The 17,100-nt window shown below is 38.9% G+C and overlaps 1 protein-coding gene across 1 annotated transcript in view; it reads left to right on the top strand.

Annotated features, from left to right (window-relative positions):
• Positions 1 to 16,721, top strand: part of LOC100374057 (neuronal acetylcholine receptor subunit beta-4-like) — a 39,433-nt gene extending 22,712 nt beyond the window's left edge. Inside the window, exons 3-7 of the mRNA XM_078009151.2 lie at positions 4,220 to 4,359; positions 9,694 to 9,738; positions 10,712 to 10,821; positions 11,470 to 12,502; positions 13,458 to 16,721. Of these exons, the coding sequence (XP_077865277.1) occupies positions 4,220 to 4,359; positions 9,694 to 9,738; positions 10,712 to 10,821; positions 11,470 to 12,502; positions 13,458 to 13,607 (1,478 nt within the window). The 3' untranslated portion in view covers positions 13,608 to 16,721. The remainder of the gene's footprint in view (positions 1 to 4,219; positions 4,360 to 9,693; positions 9,739 to 10,711; positions 10,822 to 11,469; positions 12,503 to 13,457) is intronic.
• Positions 16,722 to 17,100: the final 379 nt, after the last annotated feature.

Below are 17,100 nucleotides of genomic sequence, written 5' to 3'. Positions count from 1 at the left end.
TATGTACACAAATCAACTCCGATTCAATAATGTACTATATACTATTTAGATACTCCATGAGAACATGGCTATCCATTTCGAGTTGAATGGATGACGTCAAATCGTAGATGATGATTGTCGTCTGAGCGCACTTTCTCGTCTAAGTGGCATCCCTTGCTGGGTTGCCGGCGCACGTTCTAAGATGTAACCCTATACCCAAAGGAAATGTTAATGAAACAGTAAGTTATTAATACCTGGGGATTTCGGCACAATAACCCGGAAGACGCAATTGGACAACGACCCGGAAGTGGTTAAGACAAAATCACCCCCCAAGTGGTCAATGGGCTGACTAACTCATTGGAACTTCATAGTATGTGAGGATATCGGCAATCAGACTTGAATCTTATCTCATGTTCCGACGATTACCGAACACGCCAAACGATTTGATAAGATTGGCTTGTCAATTTTCACTAGTATGTGTATCGATAGAATGTACACTTCATTTTCAATTCTATATATTTATTTGTTTATTTGTTTATTTTTGTGCATTTACACACTTCAAAATATTACGGTACATCATGGAGGTAAAAAATGGATACATGTACTAAACACGCAACTAATCACTGAGATTTTTTCCTCGTGCAGTGATTGTTAAATGATATATATTTTTTTTAATTGTACGTGTTATTTTTTTCTCCGCTGTCAGTAGGCTTGAAGCTCATTGTTCGTCGTCTTCCGTCGCCTGGCGGGCGTCAATTTTTTTGAAATTGCTATTCAAATTACCTCCATATTCAGTTTGGTGTCCAGGCACTTCAAAGTTAAGGTGACCTTATTTCGATCTGCTCATTTCACGTCAATATCATCAATTCTCTATTTTATGCGAACTTCGGAATATTGTTTGTCATTCTTGATTTACAAAAAAATGGTTTCATGATCCTCGTCTCAAAACCTACCAGCCCAAATGGTTTCATGATCCTCGTCTCGAAACCTACCAGTCCAATTTCCTGATAACTGATTTGTATTCACATTGGGGGAATGCTGTCCGATTTGTTCGTATTGTAATGATACTCTGAATAGTCTTGGTAAGACATTGTATTATTGGATTGAAAACCACCTCCCTAATTGATTTCATACTAGAATCCAGTGGACCTTTACTACAGAAGAACATCGTATCACAGTCGCTAAATTTGCACAGCCGTGAAATTGATTTTTACTGGACCAGATCAAACAACAACATATATTTATTTATGTTAATCGAATTTATAAATTCGTCTATCGTGCTGGCACTGTTAGAGTGGGCTTTGATTTGTTTACAATCATTCTGAAAGTCCCACAGTCTTCACGGGGCAATGAACGAACACTGTGTCAAGCTGAGCACATCTTGTTTTTTGCTACCGTTTTGTGGCGTGCTTCCGTCTAGAATTCCTTATTCCGAGATTTGAAGTAAATAAGGCAAGGCATTATGCTTTACGGTGTCATTCCACTGTGCATTAGACGAGTTTCCTTATCTCACAAGCCCATGTTTCGTAATTAACTAAGATGAAGTCGGATTATTCATCACAGCCAACGAAGTGACACGTTTATGCACTTTCAGTAATTGCCCTATTTCCGGGGGGGGGGGTTATCTGTTTTACGATGACCCATGGAAGAGTTCATCAGTTGATTACATTGAAGTTTTGAGTTATCGTCGATCTTTTAGGATCCACCCTCCCGCTTTGGATTGAACGTGTATCTAGTTTGTCGATTTAATTACTTATCTGTGTGTATAAATACCAAAAGATTCAAGAATGGGGTATAACTTTCGCTGTTCGCCATCTGTAACTGATTGGCTCAACTGTATTTACAAGATGCGGTAGTTGTGATTGAATTCATTACATTACAATTCATCCATGCAATGCTCGATGTCACAACTACGGTGTGAGCGTCAGAGTCACGGTGTTACCAGATATACGATTGACTTATTGCGTTGTGTGACAATATAGGCATGTCAATCATACTAACACTGAAAAATAATGGAAGCTTTAAATTAAATCAAATATATTAAGTGGTGCATGAGTAAATGGAAATTTGAAGAGTGTCACAGATGCAAAAAAAAAAATAAAGTATAAAATAGTATATAATATATTCAGACATGTGATTATGCCGGATTCTACAAATTCTCCAAACAGTTAGTGAGGCAGTTTGTGTGAAAGTGATGCCGACAGCGCGTCCAATGTTTGATCACATTTAATGGGATATAAAACTTTACTACCAGGAACAATTAATATGTATATACAGTTTGCCAACGTTGCATTAAACATAGAGCCACGGGGTCTTTGTTATTTGTTTTTAGGCATGCATTTATCTCACGGCTGACAAGGGTCGCTGATGTTTCCACGCCGAGACGAAAATACGTATCTCACCAAGACCGCGGGGGAATATGTGTTCTAAGATTGTATCGAATTATAGCCCCGATGACTATATGTACGCATTGAACTTTAATACTAAACATAGCGTACACTATTTGTGTACATCGGTGTTGGCTCAGAGTGCGACGATCCACCGCGGCGGCTTCTTCGCACTGTGTACACCAGTGTGTACATTAGTCTATAAGTGTGAAAGAATGATCTATGTCGCCCTCCACTTCCGAAAGGTTGCATCCGGTGACATTGCAGCAATCGCAGACTATGATTCGTGGTGATATTAAAAACAAGTCAAGAACGAGTACACAACTTGTCAGTCACCGTCGATGAATATTGATACGATCCGTCACGCTAATTGCTGTAAATGATTCGGAGATTGATTTTTAATGTATTCAGCCTTGGCCGGGGAACACCGGTGTTCACCGCCGTCGTTGTTGCCGAGGATGATGACAACCTTGCTGGAGCCTTTCAGCGATTTACCAGATGACGTTCAGGCGATTATGATCAATCATATTTAGCATGCAGTAAAATAATAGCTACAATTAGATGCTTTTCTATTTTTAAACATAAATTATCGGCACAAATTATCATTAAATATTTGATACCGCGCCCGTGAATATCCATTTTCAGTTTAAAGGATGACGTCAGAGAGCACACGATCGTTTCGTCGCGTGAGTGCTCACTCAAATGCATGTGGTGTCGCGAAGTTCAGAGCTCAGCGAGTTGTCAACAGTTGTGATGATTTCCTAGTGTTACAATTTTTAATTATCTTAAAACATTTTACTCGTACTCGATATTTAATTAATTACCTGTCGTCTGCGTCTTAATCGGAGAATGTTTAATTAATCTGCGCGTTATTAAATCCTCATGGACCGTGGTTATTGAAAAATTGCAACAATGTATATATGCTGCATTGCTTATATCGAGTAGAATGAGAGGGCACTAACATACATGCACATATGTGATGTTCACTCTATATGTGCTACTTTTACGGACAATTCCGTACAAATATTTGAAACTTATTTAGAACAACAATAAACATGGCCACATTTTAACATATAATTAAAAAACGGCCCCTTTCGTGACGGAAATGACATGTTTTCTCCCCTTCCCAACAGCGTTTTATTCGACCAAACATTTTTCACCGGGTATTGCGCATTATGTACTATTATACCTTACAGACTAAAAATGACGGCGGCATACAATGATTAACTGAATATTTAAATATATTATTTTATATAATGTATATCAATGTTTTGTGATTGAAAATTAGACAAAACCTATGGATTTTTTTTTACCATTATTATAACAAGTTTATGGCTTGACGGAACATTGTACCTGGAACAAACCATAACAGTGGGTTACACTGATTGAGCTAATATGACGGTATAAATTGTGTTAACTACCTAAGTATAAATATGATAACAGTCACTGGGGTTCGTTAGCATCCTATACCTAGCTATGAATCAAGATCCACATTTTCATTTGTATACGTGTATGGGCTCACTCCTTTTAACATACCCACATGTACGTGCAATCGTCCGTCCGTCCGTCCGTCCGTCCGTCCGTCCGTCCGTCAGTCAGTAAGTCACAGCTGAATAGCCACTGATTGACGATATATCTAAAATACTGCACTGTAAATCGCACACTGCACACATGCGATAAAGAAATACTTCGACGTCACGTAAGCAACCACTACAAAACAATGTGTTGGCTTTCAGTCATGATTGTACGTCATATAGCAAAGCGTCCCGTTCGATATGGGTTCCATGCGACGTATACAACACGTGTATCATTTATTGTATATTTTAACATCTTTTTTTTATTTGTATGTTCAGTTTCTTCTGGAGCAGACGCCGAGCGTCGATTGTTCAATAAACTCTTCGCTGGGTACAATAAACTGATTCGTCCAGTCGTGAACTCTACATCAACACTTCAAGTGAAACTTGGCTTGACCATATCCCAGCTTATCAATGTGGTAAGTGTATTGTTTTATTATTATACGTTGAAAGTCAACAAACGTCGAACACCAACAATTATACCCAGTATCGATCAATCTTTGGTGAAGAGCGACCCAATTTGAACGGTATTTGAAGTTCAACTTTTTAAGTTATAGATGAAATCATTTTCTCAATTTTTCACAACAGTGGATATGATGTCACACTTCACCCACAATCCTTTGCTGGAGAATCAAGATGGCGGACTACATAATACTGATAAAAAGTTGAATGTTAGTATTTAGAGAATGAATTGATCTAAAAAAAAAACTGTAAATTGTATACACCTACATTTGTGGAGGTCTTTATTTGGGGGTATTATGTTGTTTGCCTTGACTCACCCGTTAACTACCTAGAGTAATACAATACCAGAAATCTACTTATCATAGTAGAATCAGTATGAAGTGTACCCAATATCAACAAACCCAATATACCCAACTCATGTTGTCAACTTTGAAAACAACCAAAAACTGGCAAAACTTCAGTCTACATTATGCATTAATCCGCCATCTCAGTTATTTTAAACTGATTGACTATCAGTGCATTTGCGCTACTAACGTTGCGGGTAATTTTTTTTTTTTTTTATCACGGTGACAATTTAAAACGTGTTTCTTAGAGACAAAAAAATGTTGTTTCAAAACATATGTGTGATGTAACCACGAGCCCATGAACTAACGTTATCTCCTGGTGATGAATAAACAAATAATTACACGATCCACTCATAATTACTTACTAGGTGACTAAAATACACGCAAATGATCTTGCCTGAGACATTTTGCATAATTACCGGCATCCCTTGTCGCTGGTGCCGCGCCCTCATCGCTCCGTTCAGAGATGTTCGTCTAGAAATTTTCACCCCCCCCACCAAAGAAATCTGGTTCGATGTAGTATCAGTTTGTAAGATATAGACGTGTAGAACTATCAGTGTGCTTTTATGTTGTCAACGAGCGGCGCGTTCGGATATCAAACACACCTTGTATACACCGCGGCAGGGGACCCATGTAGAACACGCGCATATCGCGCCGCGGCGATCTCTGCCATATAGTACACTTTTGGTACTATGTCACTTGGCCGCGCACTGGAGATTGACAATCCATGGGTATGAAACCGTTAATGATAATGAATCAACACAGACTGGTCGTCGTCAATATCATACTATGCCGTGTGTCATGTATTAATAACACTTGCCGACTATGACACGTTCTTAATGTAGACAATTACATAGGTTTTGTTTTCGTAGCTGTTGTGTTCCCACAACAAAGTACATTCACCGTCAACTCAGTGGAATACTTGGCATTGTATCACATATATAGATACACGAATTCTGGCTGCAGACAGCTATCATCAATTTACCTACCAGTATATAACTGTCGTGTCATAATGATTTTAACAGTGTACTGGATTATTAAACATATGGCTTCTACATTGTGATTGTCATATAAGACGATACTAGACACTCTGTGAAATGGGAACGCTTTGCCTTCATGCCTCTAGCCTGACTATGTGAGTACCGGGAATGCCGCGTGAGGGTACCCCCTAGCCTTGTTTAGAACATGCCGCATAGGGAACCGGCGGAATCCAGTAATGGTGAAGGCGAAGGTACTTCGTAAAAAATCGACTTGCTATTTATATTCTTAGTTAACACAAATCGTAGCATAATCAACAACATTAATCAATCTTTACAACAGTTCAGTGGCGTGGAAAAACACCGCTAACATGCGCCGAAAAAAATGGGTAGATCATCTCGTAAATCCGCCGTTTCATCTCCTGAGTAGTTTGACACCTGTATTTCATTTTAATTAGTTGCCATGGAAACTGATAATTCGAGTTGGACATGTTTATATCCGCCGTATCCTAAGATGACTGGGTTTTCCCCAAGCACCGTTCCTTCTGGGTCCAGTTTTCATTTTTCAAACGATTGATGATAGTTTTACGTTACCACAACGTGCTTCATGTACGAATAATATGTACGAGTGTGCGTGCAATCATTCAGATATTGAACAATGCGAGGTCCGCATTTGTACAATACGTGTAATTGACTTACAACACGCCAACAACATCTTGAGTTTGTACCGGCCAAAAGCGTTCAAACGTGTACACGTGTTTCGGGCTTTGTTTCACTTGTTTACATATATTTACATATTAAAGATATCGCCGGTGAGCGACGTTACTGCATCTTCAACTTATGAATATGTAAGACCACACTTGAAGGTGACAAGGTACGAAAGCGAACCATTGAAATCGAATTCCTCATGTAGAACAAATGACACAGTGTTCGTTGGCATCGAACTTGGAGTTGCGAGTTCGACTCCAAAATAGGGTTAAAGGTTACCAAAACAAAATCCTGAAAATGAGTTGCGTCTTTGGCTTTATGGATATTACACCGGAACTGGTGGATATTGTGCTGCAGTAGTATTACCCCCAACACAACTGAATAGTGCTGTAACAGTTTCCATGGCGATGAAAACCTTGACGTGTAAATTTGCAACTTGAAGATTAACATATTAGTATTAATTGCAGGTGTTAGTAGAGAGAGGATAACCATCTGGTTCGTGCTTCGTATTCTCGTATTCAACCTAAACCCGATACGAGACATGCGCACCAACAGGGTACTACGTGACGTCATGCCGTAGCTCCCTGTTTTACGTACGTACGTATGATTTGTTTGGCTCGGATCACTTTCATCCTGTTGTCATCGTCTGACATAAATCAAAGTTCTGTAACAACCTCACAATCTTAAATAGCAGCGACGACATTTCCGGGATGTTATTTACGGGTCCTATAAGAGATGTGCTCTTTTAGTTTTAGTTGCATTTCCTCGTTTTGACGTATTATGACGGATTGTGTGTGTCTGATTCAGTTCATTGGCCTTGTTTCTTATGATATGTTTTCTTTATGGAATTTCCCCCACGCTGAGATGCCGATAAATGTTGATCGAATTGGCTGACTTCGCGTGACTGCGTCGCGGTATGTCATGTCTTTCAAGTCGGCTATCTTTGAACCTCAAAAATCTCTCCCAAGGGAGTTCCGTCATACTGTGCAAATACTGTGTTTAAGAGGGGCCACTTGAAGATAAATCGGCTATTTCGACGGTTGCCAGTCCGGGAACTGAATTGACATGCATACGATGTAACTATGGCAACACAATTCAAATTAGGACCATGATACTAATTGCAGGCAATCACAGAGTCAACCCAGTGATAATCCTACGAAGTATAAAACAATCGCTCTTACACGGTATATTACTTGATGAAATTAGTGAGAGACTTTACGAGGCATATCGAAAGGAAATCACATTTCGTCGACAAGATGATTTAGTAAACCACGGACGCTGAAACTACGGAAACTGCTAATGAATTCACATACATCATGTTGTTGAAGCGAGATAGAAAAGTAAAGATGAAAAAGCTTACATGAAAACACTTTTCAAGAAATTGCCCCAATATATCTCCTTGGGTTTGACTATATATCGTCGGTCGCAACGCGTCGTATTCGATACGGGTCGAATATGGCGTATGCAACGCCTGTAAAATACATCGAAACATGATTTTAAATCACCTTCAGCTTAAAATCATCACGATGTGTACAGAATCACCCTAACATCGAATGCTATTCGGAACCAGGTACCTCCACAATCGCCGTGTCGCTCGCCGGTATGATTCCATTGGTATGATTAACGCATACTATCGTATTATACATGTATATTAAATTGTGTTCCACGTTTATTCAATGTTAATGTTGAGCTACGTAACGTTGAAAGCGTTTGAGAAGCTAAGTTAAAGAAATGCATTATCGCATGGATGGTGCTCGAATATTTATTTTAGGAATATACCGTTACAAACATGCTACGTTCTTCTACGCTTTGTTTTTGTTGCAATTTATAGTTTGTTTTCTTAGCTACGGTCGCGTGGAGAGAACCAATGATAATCGTCACAGTGACCCGCGGTAAGAGCAGTAAGTGGAAGAGGTGAACTGGCATACGACCCTCGCAACGTCAATCACGGTTTGCCGACCCAATTCAGACTACGTAGCATTTGTATTCAATCAATCTATCAATCAATCAACCTGCATGGGATAATGTTAGCTATTTGGGGTTTACGGCATCAGTTTTAAAATGCAATATATGGTACTTTGGGAAGGGTGGTAGTTTCAGTCGATACGTCGGCGTTGTTCCTGTTAACCGCTAGATGGCTGTAGAGTCTTGGTAAATGTGGACTTTTTGTCTGTTTCGCTTATGATCATGCTAACCATTAAGTTTTACTGACCGCCCATAACCGTACTATGTATATAAAAGAAACCAGGCGGAAAAAAAACATTGGTAGGCGGAGTCGATATTTTCATTTTCCACCAGCTTCCTGCTCTAACATCCGGTGTCTATGAGTGGAAATAAACACAAAATTACTAGTAATCACAGACGACAGCTTGTTATCCAAACATATTGCTCCAGTTAAAAAATAGACCCCCATTTCTAGGTCATAAATCTTTAGCTGATTATCTCAGTCAAGAGGAAGTCAAGTACATGTTATAATTGCTAAGTATAAACACTGGGACACAGAAGAAGATTAAAGTCATATTTCACCTCGCCTCAACCTGCTGATAAATATATTAGTGGTGCCCACGTTAGATATCTCAGCACGTGCCGAAAAAAACTCGAGCTCAGTCCTGATAGATCTTGGTACCGAAACTCCGCACGTGGCGAGATTTGCTGCCTGAAAGCTCGGCACGAACCGAAATCACGCCCTCGATGGTGAATTTAAGAGAATATATACTGATTCATACTAATATGACATGACGATGGAGGGAAGTGAAACTAGTAGTGGTCGGATGCTGTAGTAATGATGTATACAAATAATTGTTTTTAGAATCTACTTTTCCGTCCATGTGCACGATGACCCGTAATAAATACCATAAAAACAAATGGATATAATTTCAATATAACAATTATTATTATCATCATATGCGTATCGTTTTCCATGTTTGGGTCATAACAGATCGTCGAACGAGGGCGTGATTTCGACACGAGCCGAGTGGGTCCCGATGTGGGTCCCGACTAACGTGAACACAACTGATGTAATCTCTCTCTAAATATGAAGGATTACATATTTCCCGTAACGTGAACGTAGCAATACTCTCCACGTCATTTAGTACCCGACTGGGGTCCGAGTCCTGTCCACTTTGAATATGGCCTAATCTACAAACACCACAGATTATTTAAATCGCGGGTAGGCCTTCAAAATCTCGACACGTAACTACTACAAACGTGATCTTGTGTGAAATATAAATTTAAACCACCATCTTTGTTTTCACTTTTACAGGATGAAAGAAATCAGATCATGAAGGCGAATGTGTGGTTAAAACAGGTGAGATCAACGAAATATGAGTATGTGATTTTTAGTAATTTTTACCGTTAGGTTTTTATTCACACTGATTAATAGTTGTCGTAAACAAAACGCGTTCGTTGTGTTCGTTTGTCATATGAAATAGTGAACTACGTATTTCCAATTAGTGATACGTACCAGTAATGCAATGCACATGCGCATGTACCCAGTGAGTTGTTTACTTAAATCTTGTGCGACCGAAACAACGTTACGAATTCAGTACGAATTAGAATCACCAAGTCTACTTCAACGTAGAATATTGAACAAGATTTACTAATAAAATGAAAATTGTAATGGCTTCTTTAATATTTGTCAGTATCTCAGTGTGGCACTGAGTTTGTGTATATATATGGGTATTTCGTTCTCCGAAATATATTTCACCGCTCTGAATATCTCTCTAATTCATCCATGCCAACTTGAAGTTTCTGAACGTACGGAAAATTTTGCTGTTTTTTTATATCAAATATCTCGATAACAACAATTTCTTGGTGACGCTGTAAACAAATGTTTAATGAGACTCAAATGTGTTTTTTCATTAAATTTTCGTGATATCATAAAGTTTATTTTTTGTACGTTCACTAGTCCCCTGAGGGCGCACTATAAGTCAGCGTACACTGGCATCTTTGTCAGGAAGAATAAACAAGAATATATTGACGCACAGCCTATGTTTGTTAGGTTTATATGTGTGAGACGATGAGTATTTCCGTCCGGTAGAAGTATTTTCACGTTTAAATTAAACAAAATCAATCTAAACTAGCCTGGTCTGCATCGTAGGCAAAAAAAAAAAAAAAACTCGCAGCGTATAGAGAGAGAGAGCAACCTTTTGATTATCGAAAACATTACCATTATACACGTGGAGTCCGTTATAACTCGACATTGAATCAGATGTCATGACTCCCACATCACATTTACCCTGTGTTGACATATGTGTAATATACAATGTTTTCTCATACAGGAGTGGCCAGACTACCGATTGCAATGGGATCCCAAGGACTACGATGGTATCCAAATTCTCCGCGTTCCATCACAGATGCTATGGCTGCCAGATATCGTGCTCTTTAACAAGTCAGTACAATATTTTGTAATAGTCATAATTCAATTAATATAGAAATTGTTTCTTTTAAACGTATAATTTAGTGAGAATGATTTTAAAGCGGGAGGGTCGTCACCTGCGCACGAGCGAGAATTGAGTCCTAAGCGACGATAACAACACACACTAAAAACGCAAAGGCTCATGGGTAGACGCTTGTTTATAAACAATGACACGCCACGGCCATCTGACGCATGCGCAGGTGACGACTCTCCGCTTTAAATCCGTGAACAGCTAAACTAATATTAACATGATGCTTACCAATTTGTTCAAGAAAAATGCAAAATGCAGTCTTCGTCAGCGAGTGTCAACCAGGATGGCATGTTTTTTTTTTTTTTTTTTTTTTTTTAATTAAATCCTACTGATAACAAACGAAGTCCTCTTAAATGACTGAATATAAGAATCGAGATTGCCATGATGCGGTTTTGTTTTACTTTTATTATTTTTTTTATTTGTGATATTAAATCGATGTTTGAATTGGTAATGTATCCTCACTAGTATATTGCAATGTTATAAATGAATGATACTGTTCAGGGGCACTGTGTTATGTAAACATATAGGGACTGAGGTGTAACTATTATACTTATAGTTTGTATGATTATTATGTGTTTCATATCATTCAGTGCTGATGGTAAATACGAAGTGACGCTTATGACGAAGGCGCTCCTCTACAGCAATAGTTATATTTACTGGTTGCCCCCAGCAATTTATCAGAGCTCTTGCCAAATTGACGTGGAATATTTCCCTTTCGACCAACAAGACTGTGTCATGAAATTCGGCTCGTGGACGTACGATGCTCTCCAGTTGGACTTGACTTTCAAGGATAAAAGCGACGGCTCTGGCAAGCCAATGATGCATGTAGAGTTGGAGGACTACTGGGAGAGCGGAGAGTGGGACATCATCGATATGCCCGGAGAAAAGCATATAATTAGTTATCCGTCGAGCGATGACATTTTTTCGGATATAACGTTTCATTTTATAATTAGAAGAAAGCCATTGTTTTACACTGTGAATCTTGTGATTCCTTGTGTTTTGATATCTTTTTTAACAGTTTTAGTGTTTTATCTGCCGTCAGACTGCGGCGAGAAAATCACGCTATGTATCTCCGTCTTGCTGGCGCTCACCGTGTTTCTCTTGCTGATTGCGGAAATCATCCCGCCGACGTCACTGCTCATCCCTCTGATTGGACGGTATCTCCTTTTCACCATGGTCTTAGTGACGACCTCCATCGTCATAACGGTTGTCGTATTAAACATTCACCATCGTTCTCCCAGTACTCATACTATGCCAAATTGGGTGCGAAAAGTATTCATTGAAACGCTGCCGCCCTATCTATGGATGAAGCGGCACCGCCCTCCACGGCGGCTATACGAAGTGTACGACGATCGTAACGGAATGACTGAAATGAAAGAAGTAAGCTCATTGCCAAGGTTGAGTATAGACAAGAACTGTGTCGGCAACGACTTGTACGAGAACGCTAAAAATACCAGACCGTCGTCTTCGCCGCTGCACACGATATCTGAAGGGATTTACAGCACAGATCACAAAAACACCCCGGGTCAAAGAACAAAACGAGTTCCAAAAGAGATGAGAGAAGCAATAGACAGTGTTAAATTTATAGCAGAACATTTGAAAAATGATGATGATTTTAAAACGGTGAGTTTCTTTTTATTGGTGTTTTATGGTCCTTGTATGATTAAATTACAAATAGCATGTAAAAGACATTAACAACTGTTGAGGCTACATAGCTTTTTGGTGGTGGTGGGGGGGGGGGTACTTCGCAGCGAGAATAGCGAGGCGATAGCGCCAACCGATTCCGGACTGGTACAAAATTAACCAATCTTTTGCTTATGAACCCATGGCGTTGTGCTTCAAAGCTGCTGCAGTCGGCTGCTCACAGGATCTCAATTCGTTTAACACGTGATCGAAACTGGTTGCTAAGGACGTAAAGCTTGGCCACGCGAGATCTCGCAGTGAGCGGAATATGGCATATTTCGAGGTGGATATTTTCCTAGCTTGAATCCAAAATAACAATTTCAATATCATAAAATTGTACTAAAAGAACTCCCCGAAGTTCAAACTAAATGGCGGTAAACTAATTTAGTGAATTGGGATTATAGATCTACTTGCATGTAGCGTTAGAAAGGCAGGTTGATATATTAGGTATTGTAGATTACTACGATACTGGACACTGCCGTATTTTGTCACTTATACAGTTGTTATCGTCATGTCGAATATTAGAACATGTAGTATGGTAATTAGGAGGGATAATTGGGGTCGACGGGATTTGCACCTGGCGTCGCCGAAATGCGAAAGCACACTAAAATAAGCCCTTAAAAAACTATAATAAAATTAGCTCGTGTAAAATATCTTATAGCAGAAATAAACACATGCAGCTTTTTCACCGGGCCGTTCAAAATAGGCGTGATACATGTACTCACGTTTGAACAACTTACTAGCCCACTGTAGTCTATCTAGTGCGCATGTGCAATGTTGTATTTCAGAGGATGCCAATTGAATTATTCAAATACTAAATGTCACGAAACATATTTCGTCAAGCTTTCAAAATTTATAAAAGAAGTATACGTTATATTTTTTTTCTATATTCTAGGTGAACGAAGAATGGAAATACGTTGCCATGGTGATTGACAGAATCTTTCTCTGGATTTTTCTAGTCGCCGTTATATGCGGTTCATGCGGCATCATTCTATCGGCTCCTCTGATTTTTGACAAATATGAGGCACTTACGACCCAAGGCTGAGAACAAAATACATAAAGCATTTGTGACTACTTTAATGAGAGTTGGCGCTTTGCGACATTTCTGCGTTTGCGCAAACCGTCGGCCAGGATTTGCGCCTAAAACGCACTCTCTAATTCATGCGTTCGGGATTTGTGATGGCATGCCGTGATCTTTCGTGGAAACCAGCGTCCGTGAGGGGCATAACCACGAAATTGACACCCACAGACACAGCAGATCAAGGGAATCAGTGCACTTGTTAAGAAACTCGAAACCACGCTAGAGTGGAATTAATAAGACCAACTTATACCAGTCAGTGTTCGCGATGGTCGCTAGATGGTTCTGTAATCTGACTACCACGTGTCGGCATATCACTTTCTTCCTGTCGATGACCTTCGTACACGAGTAAAACACGTGGCGGACGACTTCAACAGCTGCAGTAAATATTATTATCACGCCAAGTGATTTGTCGGTCGTTTCAGTTGAATGAAATGTATCAGACTGAATTGACTCTGAGTCGAACACAACCCTAGCCTGAAGTTTTTACGACACAGCTGTCCAAATTTGTCACGACAATTTTACAACCCTGTGTACAGTGAAGAAGTTTATTTTCCGAATGAAATTTAGTTGTCAATTCTTGATAGATCTTATGTTAAAACCTCTAACTAGAGTGCCGTTTGATGTTCATGCTATTCATTTGGAATAACCTACAGATATTTTTGTACAAATCAAATTGACATTTTACACACGTGAAATTAAATACTGGTAAGACGTGTACGAAATTCAACTTCCATTTATATTTGTAGATGTAGAACCGGAAGCACACGTTTCAGTGCCATTTAAGGAAACAGACAATGGTATACCCCATGCGGTAGTTTTTCATCACGTGAGCATGCCACATTTCAACGTCACTTCGCAGCTGATGCAACGATTAATACCTGATGCCTTTCCTCAAAGTTATCAAGAATTACATACAATATATACGATCAGGCTTGCATACATATTTCTTGGGGGGGGGGATTTTCCACTAGGCGTATTAATTTGATATTTAAATTTTTGATATTCCAAATCATCGTGACTGTGTGTGCGTCAGCAGTTGAATCAATTGTCTACAAATTATGCATTCATTTTAAGTATTTGCATGTTTGAATATGAATAGAACATTTATTTACAGTGATGTAGCCCCATGCTCTGTAGCGAATGACCTATATTACATTTGTCATATTTACTGTCACGTGACACAGATTTCGGGTCATAATGATTGCATTATTGATTACCTCCGTATTTGTCTCGGCAACTCTTGCTTTTCGTTCAGACTTACGGAGAATTAAACAGTCGTATGAAAACGGGTAATGGTTCATAAAATGCCCAGTACGTAATCAAAATGCGACTATGTTTATACGTTCTGTAATTATTTCATTTGAATCATATCTGCAAACGACATTCTAACCTTCAGTAAGGCGACTCTATTAAATAGCGGAAACATAGATCCAATACTGTCATTACACAGCTAGTTATTTTTCCGAGCTCAATTTGTTTACAGTTTTAACTTTTCTTGGGCGTAGGAGAGCAATTTGCAATACTAGAACGCAATATCGGGTGTCATGTGCGTTGATGCTCGAATAAAATCTAGTCTAGTGCAAGGCGCTAGATAATCATAATTCTAATATTATTATGATAATGTAATTTTGAGACTGTTTGAGTTTTTCGACATGATGCCCGTGGACGTTTTTTTTTTACCGTTTAACAATGTGGTTAATTTACATAACGTGTTTTATGTGCAATACATATTTTTTTAAGTTTTCACGTTGCTATGGATACGGTTTCTGTGTGATTAGATTTGTTCGTTAGTACGGTTATAAAACGAACGTGTGCACCGGGGAAGGGGCTTTTGGCTGGTTGTCGTTCTGAATTTCGCGGACGATATTTTTATTTCAAAGTTAGCTTGTCCGCGAAGATTAGAAGAAGGGGTACTTCAATTTTTTAAAACAATGACTTCGCGAAAATGCTTAAAAATGTTGTTTTCAAATTTTTACCATAACCAAAACACATCAAACGCACAGAAACGTTCGAACATTTGATTCTGCATAGTCTGTTCAACCCATACCAGCTAGGGGCCCGCTCCGTCCCCGGGGCGTCTAATAAGTGAAAGATTGATAGGCATCTTCGAATTCAGAAATCATATGGAACTCACGAAAACTCTTCTTTGCTACTTAAGTATGATATATCTGATGCATAGGGTTGCCATCATGATTAAGAATTCCATTTTACATTGAGCAAAAGTAAAATTATGTCAAAAGTTGTGTTTGCATTTATTTCTGATAACGTAAAATACAACACTAAAATAATTGCAGCACTCATTGCAGATACCAGCATTATAGTATGTACGTTTCTTTTTTGCACTATAATGCACTATAATGCTCAAGTAGTGAAGTCAAGTAATGTTTTGTGACGTTAACGCAAACAAAGTAGTTATAAATTGAATACGAATATATATATTTAAGCAAGCATTGCATTTTAAAGGTATGGTTGCCATTATAATAACTATATTATTGTAGCAACATTGTTGGTGATTGAAGCATCGTGTAATTACAGTTGAGTATTTGGGTAGCACTGGTTTGGTTTCGCCATTATGACAGCAACAGAGGTTCTTGGACCGTGCTCCGTGTACACGCGTCAAGATTATTCTGTGCGGTAATTACCATTAAGTTGTCCAGTAAGTTTATGACTAATTTAAATGCGATGGTCGTCCTGTACTAGAAGGAGTGTGTTTGAATTTTACGTATTTGACGCCTCTTGACGACCGCCGCCCTTCAATGTGGAACGAATGCTTCTGTGTATCCTAACGGCAAATACGTTTTCGCACAAATCATGAAAATAGTCTATATAGTGATGTGACTCTGATCTGCTTTTGCAATCCCGCCCTCTCCCGCCAGTTTCGGAGCAGTCGATTGAGGGCGCAATATTTTGATGAAAGATGTGTGTTTTCTTATTTATGACGTTTAACCGTGGCGAGTATTACTCAAATTATTACATTTTTCCTTATATGTATTGTACAAATAAACAGCAATATGTTCTTTTTTTCTTAAAAATCTTCAAGCAATAAAGTTATGAATTTATTATTTTTTTGTTAAATTATCATTCAGAATTATTTTATGAATGATGTTTTGTTGTGTGCTGACAGGCTGTATTCCTTAAACGTAAATGGCCGCCGAGATCTTGTAGAAAGCGGGAGAGCCGCGAGACTTGATTTTTCCACCGATATTGCTCTATTCTCTCCCGTAATCGCACGCACTGTCAACTTATTTATATAAACATGGTATTTGGAACAGTGGACGAACAAACGATGTATTTTACATACTTTGTATACGTCGTATGAAATCCACTCGACACAGTGAAACAACTCAGGTGCTTTAAAATAGAACATATATGTCAACAATTTGGCGGGAAATGATGGATAGTCATTTTTGTTTATTTATTCCCACATCACACATTTTTTCCCATTTTAGCAACCGAC

The sequence above is a fragment of the Saccoglossus kowalevskii genome, chromosome 13 (assembly GCF_978046115.1).
Source record: "Saccoglossus kowalevskii chromosome 13, keSacKowa6.1, whole genome shotgun sequence".
NCBI lineage: Eukaryota > Metazoa > Hemichordata > Enteropneusta > Harrimaniidae > Saccoglossus > Saccoglossus kowalevskii.
Note: the sequence above shows the minus strand (reverse complement) of the source record. Positions and strands in the feature narration are given on the sequence as shown.